This window comes from Eutrigla gurnardus, assembly GCF_963514095.1.
Source record: "Eutrigla gurnardus genome assembly, chromosome: 20".
In the NCBI taxonomy this organism is placed as follows: Eukaryota; Metazoa; Chordata; class Actinopteri; order Perciformes; family Triglidae; genus Eutrigla; species Eutrigla gurnardus.
Window position 1 is genome coordinate 14,141,479 of NC_139931.1, and position 18,503 is coordinate 14,159,981.

Consider the following 18,503-nt stretch of genomic DNA (forward strand, 5'->3'; position numbering starts at 1 on the left):
GCCGACATTTTATTACAGTACGTGTTGAATCATTTCTACTTGGCCAGTTAACGAGGATAGCTTGTAAAAAGTAACACTGTTTACCAGTTTAATTAAAGGTCACTTTAAAAGAGAAGGAAACACGAAATAAGCATCAGGCTACTCTCATCCCGACAATGCTACTTTATTTCGATGCTAACAACTGGCATTTATGCTAGCTAACTTCCCATGAGTGTACACATTTATTTTTATAATACATCACAACAAATGACAAAGCCTTGCTAAGGTCCTTACTGTGATGGCTGTTGGTTATGGTTGGTTTTATTTATATGGGCCAAATTGCCATCTTATGTGCGTTTATTGATCAGGTGGCTGAATCAAAATTCAACAAGGTAGACGTAGAGTTACTTCAGGAAGAGCTAGCTTCTAGTACACACTACGGACGTTTACATTATTGGCAGTCTATCAAAGTCATAATGTCTCATCACAGCAGCCGTTTGACTCAAGTTGTTTGTTCACTGCTGAAAAGGCTCTCTAGAGCCAGTGTTTAGTTTGTCCATAGTGGGCTCCTGTATAAAGCTGTGCAACAGAATGGACTGCGTGAAGAGGCCCCACAAACAAATCGGTGTAGGGATTTGTTTTTGGTGTGGTAGGCGCAACGCAAGTGTTGTGACCCCAGGAGATACAATTTCAGCAAATAATGGATGATCTACATGGATTGGTACCAAGGCAGAGAGGCTCGCTACCGAGGAAGGACAGACATGGTTCCAAAAGTAAAGCAAATATTTTTATTCATAGTAACAGGGCAAACGGGGATGGTAGACGCTGTGAATAAAAAGAATGTTTATAAAAAAGGTCAAACCACAAAGAACCCAAACCAAACTGAAAAATCTCAACCAAATCACACATGCCAACTGAAACATCAAAACAGAAATAGCAAAACAATGCAAGTACAAAACACCAAGAGATGTCAATAATGTCGAGTAAAACAACGATTGCGAAGGCAAACCAAACAGGCAAAACCAAGGTAACAGAACCTGCAATTACAAAAGCAACAGGTTCAACACCTTAAACAAGTGAAGAGGACTCGTTGAGTCACGAGGGCAATCCTACCGTCTTTGACGTGCATCATTTGCTGCCACTCAGCACCTTTGTCATGGAGCTGGGCACATGGACTCGACAATGACAACTCAACTCATTGGGTCTCTGGGGGGAACAGACAGGCAGTAAGTATGTAGTTGAAGGCTGTAGGAGTCGGTTAGAGGTGCTCGTTGTCACGTACCTGGAGCAGCTACTACATCTCCCAGCAACAGCAGGGTCAGAACAGGAAAAGGAGCTGGCCCAGTGCCTTTATACCCTGCTTGATTAACGGAGGGCGGAGTCAGGCCTCAGGCTGCATTCAGCAGCAGTTCACCACACTGCAGTGTTTACAATGCTAGATTCACATAGTGTTACACTCTGTATTCTTATATCCTTGTGGTTGTACTAACACATGCTTTTAGTGATTTTTATTCCTGGTATTTATGGCTGCCAATTCTATTGTTAATGCTCAATTTAAAATCCATTCTTTTTTGATAAAGCCCATTGATAAATAGAAATCAAGCTGTTTTGAAGAAGACTTGAAACCAGCGATCGAGACCATAAACTCATGTTTCCAATGTTTACAGTTAGAAGTAGGGTCACTCTCATTTTCTCCTCATCTTTTTGCAACCAGAGGAGTTGTCCATGGCTTCACTTTTCAGAGGTTGCCATCTGGATAAATATCATAAAATGAACTTCTACTGGGATATCTACCCAAAGTCTGAGAGAAACGATTTTTCTGTAATGTAAACCCACCGTGGTTCCAGATCGGTGCTGGTTTATCTCTACAGGTGCTACTAATGGTGTCAGTGTGCTCTTGTGTCTCAGCTTAGCAGCTCACATGCTGACTTTAACATGCTTGACTAGACTTGCTGCATTGGATTAGTTCCACTACAGTTGTTCCAAGTGCCCCATCTGTTTATTGTAATCAGTCTCAAATGTCACTTCACAAAACGGATACACATTCAAACAGGCGTGTTCCTCTGCAGAGCCCTACAGGTGGTGTTGAGATGATTTCCTCAGCGCTACGGGAGAGGTCAGAGGTCACAAACAGAGCCTCAGGTGGTATGTGATGTAGGCGTATGTATGTTTTTGAGGTGGATATCTTACAGCGCTTAGCATGGGGATAATGACACTGCGACTGGCAGCATCCCACACCAGAGACTCTTTCTATTCTCCTTCAAGGGGGGGAGGGGGTCTTACTTCTCTCACCTTCAACACCGTCCTCGGAATTGGATAGCTTTAAATAGACAAAAACAGAAAGAAATGCAGACGTATAGTGACTCAGAGAGCTGCACCAGCGTCGTGTTGCTCATACAGACTTGTGATTCTTAATTGATTAATATTATTCAGCGATTGCATGGAGACTCTGGAAGTCAGACTGAAGACGTGGGTTTATTTTCTTGACAGGAATATTTCGTGTTTAACTGAGGAGGAGAGAGCTGAAGGGACACAGAGCGACAGAGAGTCATTTTTAATTTTCTCAAGATAAGGTCGTCAGCAAAAATCCGACATTTTAAATTGCGTGTATGTGTGCATAATGGTGTTTGTGTATAGCTTTCTACCAAGCAGAAAATTGTTTTCCAGCAGATGGCTTGAAAAGCCCTCAGAGGACAAGTGTGTGCTTTTTCAGAAAATATTTGGAAGACAAAACCCAAAGACGTGTCTGCATATTTAAACAGTGTGATTATAATCACACACACACACACACACGTAAATTGCAGCAACACATTTATATTTTCATTGTGGTCATAAACGTCACTTTCTCGTGTCCATCAGCTAACAGGATGAGAGCATCTCATGTTCTAATGATACTACACTTACAAAATCAATTGTTACCATTTTTAATTTCCCATCCACCCCACCCCCTCCCGATCATTTGTCTTCACACCACAGTTTTAATGATACAGTTATTTCCGTTTTGGTTTTTCATGCGATGTGCAGAAACTCGCAAATTAATCTCTAATGATGAATAATGAAAAAGGTGTGGATGTTGAATATTAATGCAAAGATTGTTTGGTGTGATAAATGTATCTGCTCCAAAAACTGTTATCATAAAGATGCCAAAATAAAAAAGCAAAGCCCTCTCTAATTATCATGCATCTCCTCCCCCCAGCGGAACTGCCCCCCAGTGAGAAACGAAAAGTTTACAGAAATGTAATTAGACACAGAGAGCAAGTTAAAAAGGGAGCTTTGGAGGGAAATGTCAGGACGAGATTAGTGTTAAAGTGATCCAGAAGATCCATCTTGTCTGCTTATTGGAAATAGAAACAGGTTTAAACTAACGATGTGATGAAGTCGAGCATTTGTAGCAGTAAGAATACAATTATGTTACTGTGTATATCAAAGTAGTAATATAAATCTTAATACATTTTACATAAATAAAAACCACACCATTATGCATACATTTTCTAAGACACAAATTCCCTGCAGGTTATGTTGTGTGTTTGCAGTATCCAGATATTGTAAGCACAAAGTCCCTTTTAAAGACATTATCAACAAAATGAAAAGGCATGGATCAACAGCTTCAGCAGCAGCATTGACACCAAAGGCATAATTAATAACTCCATGGACACGTTCTATGAATTATGAATGCCCAGCAAAATGTGTGTGGCTGAAGTCATGCATATTTGAGATTTCTTCCAGCAAAGTAACCAATAAAAGCATCGACCGTGGGAAAAAAAATCACTGACTAACATAGCATGGCTTACACAACCCCAAGTGAGTCAAGACTGCTGGAATTTTTTTTACCAACAAATGGCATCAAAGCTAGCAGGAAACAATGCCACATGACATAGAATAAGAAGAACATCTGTGAGTCTCTGTTGGGAAATGAAACAAACAAATAGTGGTTGATTTATCACAAAAAGCACTCCGGTGTCACGATTGCATGCATTCTTCTCACAAAGGGCCTCAGCGGAAGGAAAAACCACTGACGTTGGCAGTATTGCAGCTTTGCTTTGCCCAGGGAGTTATACAAGGCCACCTACCTGCACTTGAAATAATATTGCATTAATCCAAGGAGGATAAGCGAGGGAGGGACGAATATGAGATACAAAGTGGGTGACAAAGACTGAGGAAAAGCAGTGATTTCCTGTCCAGATGGAGCCTCGGTGGGGATTTTGGACTGCGTGTGTCTGTGTGCGTGTGTGTGGGTGTGTGTGTGTGTGTCTGAAAAGTAACGATGCTGGTACACTGCCATGTGAAGGCTGAGTAGGTGGATTACCTCCTCTGGTTCAAAAGGGAAAGCAATGAGTAGGTGGATTTAAGGATTTTGATAGAAAGCGGTTAACGTGATGACCGCAAAGTGTCAAAATGCTTCTGTTTGGTGTGAAATCCAATAACCCAAATATTAAAGTTACAAACCTTTGATATGTTCATGAAATTAAACCTGGCATCTTTTCAGCAGTTATCATTCCAAGTATCTACATTCTGTATTTAAATCTTTCTATGTAGGCGTTGTCAGGCAGCAGGATACAAACGTAGAAGAAGTGAATGATGCGCGTAATTCAGCATTGATTTTCACACTTGTTACCACCAGTAACCACCGGGTGACCAAATCAACAACGGCAAAAATCTGCAGGATTACAACTTTAAAGAGGAACTCTCTTGAAAATCGTGTTTCTACTTATCTCCAGTGGTTTCACTTCGTAATGTACTCTAGTATACGGTGACATCGCTGTGTGTCGAAATTGTACAGTAACTCAAACCCTTGCGGTAAGAAATCACGTAGGCTTCATGGATTTTTTTCAGTTGCAATTTCTACTGGAGGAGCACTTTCAAAGAAGATTAAATACCCCACAAATGTGTTATTTACATCCCAAAGGGACAGTTCAGTCAACAGTTACAAGGGCTGTAAAATCCCAGCAGAGCCACACTTGTGATCAAGAGATACTTACTGGAGATTTGACATTGGGAGGAAAAGCAGCTGTGTATCTGCTTGAGCTGTTAAAACCCAATGACTTTAATTTATACAGCTTTGAATCATAAAAAGAGTTCCCCACGCCCGGAGAAAAGTCAACACATCTGGTCTCTAATTCACTGTGAAGGAAGCTTGAACACACATTAACAGCCAGAGACTGCCTTAGCAGCACTTTCAGTGACATAATAAACCATGGACTAATGGACTATGACTCACTGTGGTTTGAAGGCCTGAGAGTTCATTTGCTATGAGGCAAACTCTCCGTTTGATGGCCCATCCATTTCATGGATTACATGGGATTACAATCTGTCCATTCCTAGATTAGACAGGGATTGGTAATCCAACGGGGAATATCATCGTCTGGCTGTGGGTGATATGTGTGGAAGGTGGTCAGCCTGATGGTCACAGAGGTTTTACAGGATCTCGACGGTCACAGGTTAAATCTGACAGTCAGACTGTCCGGTGCATTATTGTCTTCACACAGACCAATCAGAGAGAGAAACAAAGACCCCTACGTGCACAATTTTGTTTAAATTGCTAAAAGTGAATAATCTGTGAGGAGATTTGATTTTCAGTCCAGAAATCACACATTGAATTTGTGTCTCCTCCTACAGCAGGGACATAAATTAACACCCGTCAGGCTGCCAAAAGCAGTTACAGACTGGCTGCGGCAGGAAATTCTGTTAAAGCTGCAGCTCCGTAGCAGGTGTGAGACACGAAGCATAAAGAAAGAACAAAATCAGCCTTGAAGCCTGTTGCAAATTACATAAGATTGGTCAGAATTAGTTTAAACCTCAGCAGGTAGATCCATCACATATGGTAAATGGACCTGCATTTATATAGCACTTTTCTAGCTAACTAGCTACTCAAGGCGCTTTTACCCGTTCACACACACATTCATACACTGATGGCTGTCTGCACATCATCTAATATTATCTAACTCAGATACACATTCACACACCGATGGTGCAGCATCGGGGGCAATTGGGGGTTCAGTATTTTGCCCAAGGATACTTCGGCATGCTGACTGGAGGAGCCAGGATTCGAACCTCAATCTTCCCATTGGAGGACGACTCGTTCTACCTCTGAGAGGCCGTCCAGACGAAGGAAAACAAACTTTTTTTCTACGTTTTGCCTTGGCGTCGTTTCAAGAAAATCCGCGTCCAGACGAATCCACTGAAAACAATTCAGCGCGCTGTAGTACATATTCCAGGCCCTTATGCGGCGCTGTTTCTGCTACAAAAATGCAGAAGAAGAGACGGAGCTTGACCGGATGTTTGCCATTGCTATGGCAACATGTGAGAGTTATGGCTAATCTCCGCCCGACCACCCGATCAATAAACACCCACAAGATGACAATTTGTCCCGTATAAATAAAACCAACAATAAGCATCAACAGCCGTCACCCTAAGGACCTTGACGAGGCGTTGTCACACGTTGGGATGGATAAATTAGACAAATAAATGCCTACATTCATGGGAAGTTAGCTAGCGGTTGTTTGTTAACATCGTAATAAAGTAGCATATCTGCGACTTTTTTCCGGGAATATCGCCCCCCTCTCTCGGCTCCGTTTTTTTTCCATACAGTGGCCCTGATACGCCGACGTACAGACGAGCAGAATATCTGCTACGAGCACGGAGGCCGCCGTTGTTGTTGTTACGAGACGTCGCGGGGGAAGAAGTCAGGCTCGAGGGGCGGGCCGATGACGTCAGCGTATTCGTTTTCGCCGTCCACACGAAAACGAACACGAAACGGAGGGGTGCCGTTTTTTTCTTTTCGACCCTGAGAGCTTGTTTCAAAAAAGTGCGTTTTCACGCCATATGGACGGCAGGGAGAAACGCACAAGACTTCTGCGTTTACGCACTGAAAACGTTTTCGTGTGGACAGGCCCTGAGACACAGAGCCCCATGCGGTCTAATCTGTCTATACAAACAGGACAGTAAAATGTGCGTCATTGCTGAAGGGGTTAACACTGTGCTCTAACGCTCCAGTCAGAGTAATCAGTTTCTCACACCCACACGGTAACGGGCTTAACAGGACTTTGACTCGGTTTAGATCTAAGTTGTGTGACACCAGCCAGCAGAGTGTGACTCTTTGGCATGAGCAGGAGAGCTGGTGATGGGTTTAAGTTGTAAGTGCATTAGCAAAAGAGAGGATTGCGTAATCAAGCAACGCTCAGTCGTGTCTTATCCACTGGAATGGTTGAACAGTTTGACTCATTCTAATTGGGGATTGGAGATATTGCTGTAGCCTGCTGCATCTGCTTATATTTGTTGCCTTTTCACTGCTTCGTCACTTAATGGCTCAAATCATCACCACAGTGTGTTGATAGCCTACACAGGCCGAAGAGAAAAATTGAAACTGACTAAAAATGTGTTGCATGACTTATGTCTTGTGGTGGAGAGGGAATACATGGATTTGTTCCTTACTCATACAGCTGAGTTTTCACAAATCTCTTGTATGCTGCCTCCGTTGAAATAGAAGTACGAGTTTCGTGAGAGGAACCTTGAAAAGTCAGAGCCAAGGATGTGACTGTGTGTCTTTCTTTTTGTCAGAAGAATTGTTCAGGATGTCTCAGCTGAAGAAATGCTACCCGAAGAATGCAGGACTGAGCAAAGCGCACTGTGACAGACGGCAACGAGCGGAGCAGGGCACAGGTCTGAAGTAGGAAAGCCAGTGGGAGGAGGAGAGGAGGAGGTGAGAATGAAAGAGACGGAGAGGTGGGGTGGATGAATGGCAAGTGAGAATTGAATGTGTCTATCCCGGTACATAGAAAACTGAGACATGGAGATTACATGCTATAGAGGCATGCATGACAAGATACAATAAGATAAAAGTACGTTTAATGCAATCTATAAAACAGGCCTGCAGGTTTTGGTAACCAAAATGTCAAACTATTCATTAAAATCACAATTTCAATAAGGCTATGCCTTCAATGAAAATACAACAATAAATACAAGCAGAGTCACTTTTGTCATGCTAAATATTGTCCTTTCTATCTATTGTGTGCTTCATGTGTTTTCATTGACTAAATACTGTCTGCTGTCCATTGGAGACTTTCACTGAATGTGAGCCCTTGAAGCCATTATGCCTATAAAACATGTGCTACTGAAATGGAACCATGCTTCTTTTTTCTTTTCTTTTACAACTAGATGAGTCACTGGGTCTCCAAAATCCTCAATTTACACTTAGCTCACATCTACACTTGCTGCACCCGAGGGAGAAGTCTTTTCTCCTTGAATTCTCTCCTTTCATTTGCCTGCGAGGAAAATGAACCAGGAGAACAAAGAAATGTGCTTTTTTTTTTCTGTGTGTGAAAAAATACGTGCTTTTCTTGTGGAATCTGGAGAGCACTTAGTGTCGGAGGGTTTTAAATCCTGCTACACTTATCTAAGTGTGTGTGTGTGTGTGTGTGTGTGTGTGTGTGTCTGTGTCCTTGAATAAACCAGCAGACAGAATCTCTTATGTTCTTAATTCACCGTACTACTTCTGAACATAATATTATGAAAATAATAACGTCCTTTACATCTGAAAATTAGGGCTTTAATAAAGATTTGAAGTTTGTAAACGACACATATGCAGAACAATACAACACCATACAAGACATGGACATACATTATTTATACAAACATATACAACATGAAAATAGACAGATACCAATGCATACAGTGGAAAAAAAAATCAGAACTGTCATTGAAAACATTGCCAAAAGAGTTAAAAAGCTTTCAATTCCAATAACTTTAAACAGAATAATGCCGCAGCACTATCAAAAAGCTCCCCAAAAAATCTCTGACGAGCGGAACAGACACCAGGCATAATATTATTAACAACACTGCAGACTGAGAGGCATCATCAAAGACACTATTAGGCACAGCAAGATGATCTTGACCTGATTCAAGCATCAGTTTGGCAGCACTGCACAGAAGTCCTGCGTCTTCACATGTTTTATAAGACCTCTTGAATCTTAAAACATCCACCAGGGAAGTCACAGAAACATTGATGCTTAATTAGTTCAAAAATATCTTGAAGTGTGATGTTCCATTAGGATAATAAATTAGGTGATTTGTCAGGCACTTTCCACTATTTCTTATTTTTATGCTAGGGAGAGCCAGTGTTTTAGAAATTGTGAAATGGACACTTTGTATTTAACATCATGTCTCACACAACATCAGAGAGTAATCATCCAAGATGAAACATACCGGATGCACCAAGGCATGTCACCAAGGTACGACTCATGCATGGAATGTAGGAAGGTCGGAAGAGTTGGAGGTTGCAGGTTGTTAATTCATCACACCACATTATTGAGTCGTTGCACGTATAAAATTGCAAAGAAGAAACAGTCAACATCGAAGAACATTAAAATGACTGCGGATTCATTGTGTAGATTTGAAAATAACAAATGCTATGTCCTTGAAGGTTGCATCCAAAAGCATGAATTTAAAGAATATAAAGAGATGAAGCATACAAAGTTGAGAGAAATTTCCTTGATCAGAGCATATTTTGATCTTGATTTTCTAAATCGACACAGAATTATATAAATTGGGTTGGGGGGGGGGGGGGGGGGTTCTTGTATATTTGTTCAGTAACTTGTTTAAAGACTCTGGGGCCTCAATAGATAAACACATCAACCTACAAGCCATGGCTGTAGGAGGCGCTGTTCATGTCTGTGAAACTTGTAAGTTGAACATTGCAGTGGCAAGACATTACAGGTATATGAACACATCATGCAGAGGTGAGAACAATGTAGCATCGCTCCTTAAAGTGCCCCATCTATCTTTTTCCCTTCCTGTACTCCCTCTTTCCCTTCACTTTCATCATCTGCCCCTTGGTGCCATTGACTACTTAATATGCCCACCACTTTCTCCAACACTTTTCATCACCTTACCTTCACACCCGAATCTAAAGCTGTCGCAGACCTTAATAAACTCCACTCAGACGCTGCTGCACCCACGGAGTGATTTTCACATGTTTTAAATAATTTCTAGCAGCCATAGTGGAGGGCATTAGACTAAACAGACAGTGGTTGCACATTTTTTAACAGTTATTTCCTCTAATCTGATTAAAGATTTCGGTTCAACATTTTGGGAAACACGCTTGTTTACTTTTTAGCTGAGAGTTTGACAAGAAGAGTGATACCACTCGTGCGTAGCTATACACGCTGAGTATGACGCTTAGCCTAAAGACTAGCAACAGGTGGAAAAAGCTAGCCTAGCTTTGTCTAAGTGTTGATAGTTATATATTGTTTCTATTATTATATCTTCTTTAATATATCTTATGCCTTTATCTGTACAGGAAACAAAGAGTAAACATGGCCTTTTTCATTTGAATTCTGTTTTTTTGTGCCGATTAGCTAAACAAACAAGATATGAAGTTTTAACAAGTGAGCTTTTGAGGTTTGAGGCTAGCAGGTTCCCTTTGCTTTAGTCTTCATGCTAAGCTAAGTTAGCTGACTGCTGATCATATGAAAGTAAATAAGCATTTATCAAAATGTTAAACGATTCATTTAAAGGTTAAATAAAAGTTTGTTAGCTAGCTAACTGTACTACTTTTAGTCAGCTAAGCATCATTGTGTCGTTGCTAACATGTTTGCTCACTAATTAATAGCCAGCAGAAGGTTTTGCTAGTATTCACATATGAACAATTACATTTGTAGCTTACATAGCTAGAACCAATGGCAAAATAGCTATATTCAACTTTTATGGCACAATGTTCCTGTAAAACTCCATGATCATCAGATGTGGTTACTAGAAATGTGGTGAAGTAATTGGGACGCCTCTGCTCACGTCATATACCATTGATTTTACATTGTTTACACTTGTCAGTCCATGACACATAGAGTTGTTTAGAAAATCTTGTAGCAGTGCTAATAATGGGCAGAATCCTAGCTACAACTTTACCCCTCCCTTCTTTCTCTCACATCTCTTCCCCGCATCAGTCATTGAGAATTCCTATTGTGTTTACTACAAGGCTCCCCCGGGTCCTTGGTTGCTCCACCGTGAACCTCCACTCCGTTCTCGGTCCAGGGGGCCACACTGCCCTGGGTTACTCTACCACAGCGGGCCAAGCTGGCCACCTGGTTGGAAGACAGGACCCGGTCCCAAAGACCCACCTGGGACAACTCTCCAACCAGGGCCTGGGATGAGTCAAAACCTCCACCCAGGGAATCCTGGTGAGAAAAAAGGGGGAAGTTAGATGGATTATTATTATGATTATGATTATGATTATGATTATGATTATTATTATTATTATTATTATTATTATTATTATTATTATTATTATTATTATTATTATTAAATTATCCACCTAACACCCCGACATAGTGCAACATGGCACAACATAACACACCACTTCAACACTTCGCTTAGCAGAATACTCCAAACCAAATTGAATTTGTAGATTTATTGATTCTTCATTTTAACCAATCTCTCAAAGCATTTCTAGCTCTTTTTTTACTTCTTTTATTAACAACTCACAAATAAGTCACGAAGGGAACACACCCACAGCTGCAAATCTACTATTTGCTTGTTGTGCTGGAGTCAGCAGAAGCCTGAAGGGCATACTAAATTAAATTTCTTTTGGAGTAGGTTTTACAAACAAGTGAAAACTCATTCAGTTTTTAACCCCCTCATTCATGCACTCACCTGCTCCTGCCCCAGTACGAGCACTCCTCCTGGTCTGAGGTGATGTCCGGCTGCCAGCGCGTGGCCCTCCCCTCGCAGCTTCCCCCCCTGGTAGGCCTGCCAGGCTCCTCCTTTCTGATTCCAGCTCACACAGATGTGCTGCCAGCTGCCTCTGGAGAGGTTAAGAGGCAACTGCGCCACCTAGGAACAGAAGAGCAAAAGGGCAGTTCAGGTGAAGCAGATGTTTAAACACCACACATTTGGAGGTGAGACAGGATGTAGCTCTATCGCTGTTCGACATCCACTATCTAATTTCTCTCCTGTTTCTTCAGTTGGCTGTTATACAGAAAGTATAAGTCCCAAAGACATCTGGCTACCTTCAAGGACACAGGATTTTTCCTCCAGGCATCTATTACCATAATTACTTCATTGAATTATACCAAAAGTCACAACACTGCACTACACCACCCTGCAGTGCTGTCATGGTAAGTTTCTGTGTCATTTAAACACATGATTGAGGCTATTTAGCTTGTCAGCTAAATTGGCTCTTTTAAGTGTTTGACTTATTTGTATGCTAATACGGTGCACTACTTCTTCTGTAAGAGACATAAAGAGCTCTAATCAAGACTATGATGCAGTTTATATTCAGTGCAGTACAACTGATGACATTTCAAAAAGGGTTGTAGCAAGCAATCATGAGTTCTTCTATCTTTGATAATAAACTGCCATGAAGTCTCCCTCATTCTTCGCAGATTAGTGCTGATTGAAAAACCAGTCACTCCAGATATAAACAGTAGATGCTCAGTCTCTTGACTGATCCAGTACCTTGTCGTTGATGAGCAGCTCAGTTGGGGTGTGCAGGCCTTGCAGCAGCACCAGTTCGTTGGGTTGCTCAGGAACAGCGTAGGACAAAGGTGTGCCGATTCCTCCCTCGGCGGGCCGCAGCCACAGGCAGACGGTGAAGGCCTTCAGCGCTGGGATGGAGTGTTTCACAACAGCGTACATGTAGTTTGTCCGAGTGGGGAAGGACAGCCTGTAGCCCTCTGGGAAAGAATGCCCTGAGATACCTGGGACAGAGAGCATGAGATGGAAATAGAGACGTCTATTAAGTCAGCTATCTGGAAAGCAGATCAAGTAGATTTCCTGCTTTTATTATAATACTGTATCTTCACATCAAAACATCTGATCTGTATTATTGAGCAGGGCATGGATTTCATAGTCTTTTTTATCTTCTTTCACATAAGTTTAACATAATTTATTCATCATGAAGAAACTCCATGGTTTGATTTGATTTGAGTAATACAAAAATGAAACATCTGAGGTAACTTTTTGTCCGAATTATGTCTCGTGATTCTTCCTTAATTTTGTATACCTCCTTATTTAGACACAAGATTGTATTTCTTTCCTCCCCTCGAATAATACGTACCTCCCTCCAGTCCTGAGATTCGGTGGTGTAGTTTATTGATGCCTCGGTCGATTTCCTGCCTTTGCTTCTCTGTTTCCAGCCTCAGGGTTTTTCTCTCTTTCTCCAGCAGCTCCACCTTCCTCTCCAGCTCCCCCTCCAAGTCTTCCATCCTCCAGGGCCTGTCAGTACCAGTTCTGTGCCCGGGATCGGTCAACCTTCCTGGGCTGCCTGACATCCCGCCTTCATTCGGCGCTCCAGAGGTGTTGCTGTCCGTCTGGTTGTGAGGAAACGGGCCAATGTCTGACTGCAGAGTCAGGGAGACAGTGGATGAAAACTGGTTCACAGGACAAATATTGGAAAGTACACTCCACATTTCCGTGATGTTTAAACATATCAACAGTTCTGTTATGTATCAGTGTATTTACTACTGTTATAGCAGAATGCATGTCTATGCAAGAAAAAAAAAATCTAACTCTGCTGAAGTGAATGTTTCGTCCTCAAATTGTTCAACATTCCTTTAACGACATTTTTTTCCCCTTTTTGGCAGGATATCTAGCAACTCCATTGTGACTGCAACCTGCCAAGAAATAGTCCTTTGACATTTTATGATATGAACATATCACCTTACACTTGAGCCATCTTATGTCTACAGGGATTGTTGTGCATGACAGAAAAGGCTGCCAAATCAATCAACTATTTCAGTCAATAACAAATAGTTTTCTCTGCTGGGTCACTGAAATAAATACCCAAACCACAAGGGAAGGAATATGAGAAATACAGCTGTAAGGTTCCTAAATCCGATGTGGACCAGTATATCCACTGAGCATATTGTTTTACAGTGTGCTGTAGAAATACACCACAAAGGACACAGTGGTTACCTATATTGTAGGAGCTGATACAGATAAACTAAGGCAATAGATGAGGGGAAATACTATAATGAAAATAACACATATATGAGCCATGGTTAAAAAAAAAAAAAAGAAGTGACAGCATCGTATATGTAAAGCTTCTGAAAGAGGTCAGGTATTGATGATGATGGATGGGACTTCCAGTGTAATCCTCAGTTAATCATATTTAACACGCATGTTGAGTCAACGTATCACTCTGTCCCCAGAAACACTTATCTAGGAAGTTGTAAATCACATTTGCTGATATAGTTGTCTTTTATCCAACATAGGCTCCACGCTATGATGCATTTGCTTTGTGAGTCTTGGCATGATAAGGTGATCTGCTCACAAATATATCTGACACTTCTGTTGTCAAGCCCGGGGTTATGCTGCTAGGCAGGTGTTTACAAATGCGGTGCCGGCGTTGTTGGACACGAATGCTCTGGAATATACTTAATGGATACGAGCACAGAAAGAGAAGTAGTCAGCCGGTTCCATTCATGCAGAGCAGGTTTATTTCCAAAGGCAGATTTGTTATTAATTATTCGATTGCCTTTGTGTGTGTGTGTGTGTGTGTGGGTGGGTGGTTTTAGCTCTGCAAAGGGAGAACAGACTCATTAGCAATAAATAAAAAATAATCTCAACAGAAGTTGTGCGATAATGATGTAAAAGAACTGAATAAGTAAATACACAACAAGCAGACGGGGCCAGTGGCCCCATAATAATAAGCCTGGCCCCATCTGTGCTTCACGACCCCCAAATGTGACAAATATGTAGTAGATTTTATGTATTTTATATTGTAATTATTCATGACACTGATAAAATGGATGTTGGCAGCACTGAATGAGTATTATTGTGTTCTAATGTGTGTCATTATCGGAAAATGAATAGTGCTTTTTTAGACTTAGCAAGCAATCAAAGTGCTTTTCTACACAAGTCAGCACACAGCCATTCACACATATTCATACACAGGTGCGACCTCTTCCTCCGGAGCTATGGTAGCTGTGTTTAATGGTTTTGACACACCTGAAATCGCATGTAATGGTCTCGATCTTTCATTGTCATGAAATGTGGTACAGACATTTTCATTCCCCACACATTGAATTGCAATAACTCTTGGTGATCCTTTAACTTTTTCATTTGTCATCTTTATGACCGGAAAAAAAGGAGCGTTAACCGTATGTTGTTTAGTGTTGATTAACAAACGTTGTCATGCTAACACACTAAATTCAGCAGAGAACATGATAGACTGCCTGCTTAACATCAGCACGTTAGCATTGTCATTGTGAGGATGCTAGCATGCCAATGTTAGGATGTTGATGTTAGCATGCCGATAATAGCATGTTGATGTTAGCATGCTGATGTTAGCATGCCGGTGTTAGCATTGAGCTCAAAGCAACACCTCTGTACAACCTGACGGAGCCTGACAAATGCTGGATGTGGTTGGTGGTGAGATTGTGGAATTCACTCTGATTTTCAGATATATTCATGCAGTCATTCAACTGCCAGCGTTGAGTTGTGTTTTCCTCTTGGGGTACTCCACATTGTCACTTCTAGGAGAGCTGCCATTTTGCATGTTTGACTGATTTTGAAGGGTGCTTAATTGTTGGCAGAATGAGACAGCAATAAATAATGTTCGAGTTAGAGATGCATGAATGTCAAACTTTAAAATCCCATTTGAACATTAAAAATGCTACAGTCATAAACAGACTCAGGCTGCCTTATATTCAAAAGCCTAAAACAAGTGCGTGAAAGCAAGAGCATCCATTCTTTAATTTTTTAAGTCAAAAATCATAATTACATGGGAAATACGCCACAGAGCTTGGGCTATTGCTCCACACAGCCTGCATTTAAGGCAAACCACAGTGCGAAGGATCTCCACATTACACTGGTGATTACTCTGGTTATGATGATTATATTGGCTTCATAGATATTTGATAAAATGCTAATGGTCAAATAGAATAGGAATTTAATATATTCCCAGATGAGAGCTCTTCTCCTATATTAGGAATTGATGTGGCTGGTGAAGAAGGCCATGTAGCTCCTCTACTCGGAAACGTGACTTGGATGGACAAAGACGCGCAATCGTGTTCAAGCTACATCCATTTAAATCTTATTTTTCCAAATGGAAATGTGTTCCTGCAAAGTGTAAAACCTGGAGACAGTGCAATCCTTTTGCATTCAGGCTGATTTCATCTGGCAGTGGTGAAATGGAAAACAAAGTGTTTGTAATCCATGTGTTTGTGAGCCATACGCACACGTCCTACATACGCCAGCACAGAGTGAGGAGTAATATACTGCAGAGAAGCCCGTTCAGTCTGTGCTTTCTACAAATATAGGCAACACATAAATGATGTATGGCATTTCTTTAGCCAAAAATGAGGTTATACATCATCCAATTCTGGTCATACGAGCACGTTTCATGTTATTCTGCTATACTCTCTCCTCCTCCACCTCCTTCTCCTGCTGCTGCTCCCTTTTCTCCTCCCTCTTTACCCTCATCTCTCCCCTTGTTTCTCCCCTCCCTCGCTTTTTCATCTGTCTTTCTTTTTTACTTTAAATCTCAATCTGTTTTGTTGGCGTGCGAAATGAGCAACCTCCTCGCCAAAGCAATCAATCCATGTATTATTAAAGACATTAACAGATGACACGTTATCATTAAGTCAATACACGTTGATGTTATCAGCAATCAGCATCAATATCAATTTAGATGGAATCACATGATGAATGATTATATTCCAAGTTTAACGAGGAAGACATATTTTTTCTTTATCTGGCTGCCAACATCCAATATCACACACGCTTTCGTACAACTCACTTGTTCTCATTCAATATTGAAATCCCTGCTTTCATGAACCACTCATGCATGCCTTGGAATCCTAAAAGGGATTCCTAGGGACCGAAGAGGGGACACAAATAGCTGCATGTCTGATCATCACTTAATACAGCAACATGTAGAGTTGGAGTTCTAGTGGGCTACCCAAAGCTGTGAAACGCCATTCTAGGTGGTCTTATAATGGGGAGATCCTTCAAAACCCCATCATGTGACCAAATGCTGCTTCTTGTTTCAGTTGCATGCAGGAGATGATGTTCTTCACTCTATTCCTACCTCCAGTTTCTCTATGCGGTCTTTGAGCTGAGTGATAGCCTGTTCCAGTTCATCCACTGCTCTGACGGTGAGCAGGTGGACGCCGTCGGGCGTCGAACCCGGGCTGTCCCGCACCATGATCCGCTCCAGGTGCGTCTCCTCCGCCGTACTTTTGCCCCCCCACAGCCCCGCAGCGCTCCCGCGTCTGTCCGCGCTGCTGCTCCCCTTCTCGCACTCGGTTAGTTTCCCCGTCAGCTCCCTGATGGTCCGCTGGTCCGTTAATATCTGGTCCTTTTGCTGCAGGACGGTCTGCCGGAGCTCCTCCGCGGTGGTGCGGAGGTAGCCCCAGTCTTCCCCCGCGTACAGCGACGGGTCTTCCGCTTGTTGCTGAAAGTTTTTCGGGTTGCACTCCCCGGCGGGGATCGGCGTGCAGATGAGTCGACTGACCGTTGGGTCATGCCCCGTGAGTCCGGTGACCCCGTCCAGTCCGCTGAGCGCGATGTTGAAGGTTGGCGCTTCCGAATCGGGCGTTTCAGAACCATGCAGCGCGCCCAAAGACGCGGGCCGGGCCACGGAGCCCGCTGCGGCGGGGCTCTGCGCCGCCGCGTCCGGATACAGCGAGTGGTTGTCCGTGGATGGTTGCTGAGGTGCCGCGGCAGCCCTGGAGGATCCGGTGTGGACGGCTGCGATGATGCAGATAACCGCTCCGATGAAGGCCACCATCCCGGCGGCCAAGATAATAACAATGAACTTCAGGGTGGCGACGGGGTCGATCAATTATTAGAAAAATCTAATAATCACCACAATAATACTAATAACTCTAAAAAGGAAGCCTCCAAAACAACTAAACTGTCAAATCATTTTCATCTCTGCCAATGTTAAAGAAAAGAAGAAAAGAAAAAAAACTCCTCACTTTTCCTCTTTTCCACAAGAGCAGGCGATCAGAACACGAGAGTTCCGCACCATAATGAAGTCAACAGCAAACATCAGAAACAGACAGTCTGATACACCTCCTCCCCCTGTTCAGCGCGCATGTCCTCGGTATTCAGGCGGAATACAGCCTGTTAACACTGAAGCAGAGAGGGGGGGTGGGGATGGGGGGACCCTATAAAACATTTTTGCACTCATAACACATCTGATGTTCTATCAGACAGATGTTGCAGCACAAAGGCCACATTGCATACAGCTTGAAAGAAGAAGGTACATTTTTGTCTTTGTGACTTTCATTTAAGATCCAATTCTAAACTGGATCTCCGCCTTATGCAGAACAATCTGTATTACATCAGGAGATTGCTTTTCCCTCCCTTCGGCTTAGAATGTCCCCGCAGCAACACATTATAGACCTACTGTAATGAAATGTGTGGACGGCTATAAGTCAGCCTCAAGGCTCCCGATGGAGCAGCTCTACAGTATGAGACGACAGAATGATGGGGTTTGTGTGTGTGTGTGTGTGTGTGTGTGTGTGTGTGTGTGTGTGTTGCTATCAGGGTATGTTTCATTAAAGCATGCGTGCCATTAAAAA

At 42.3% G+C, this 18,503-nt stretch overlaps 1 protein-coding gene across 1 annotated transcript; it reads right to left on the minus strand.

Annotated features, from left to right (window-relative positions):
- Positions 1–8,508: 8,508 nt before the first annotated feature.
- On the minus strand, positions 8,509–17,816 carry nptxra (neuronal pentraxin receptor a). Its single transcript, XM_084037412.1, has 5 exons — positions 17,003–17,816; positions 13,028–13,310; positions 12,427–12,668; positions 11,623–11,802; positions 8,509–11,147 (listed from the first exon to the last, which is right to left on the minus strand). The coding sequence occupies exons 1-5, from the start codon at positions 17,702–17,704 to the stop codon at positions 10,917–10,919; spliced, it is 1,638 nt and encodes a 545-aa protein (XP_083893538.1). The 5' UTR covers positions 17,705–17,816; the 3' UTR covers positions 8,509–10,916.
- Between the last annotated feature and the right edge of the window lie 687 nt (positions 17,817–18,503).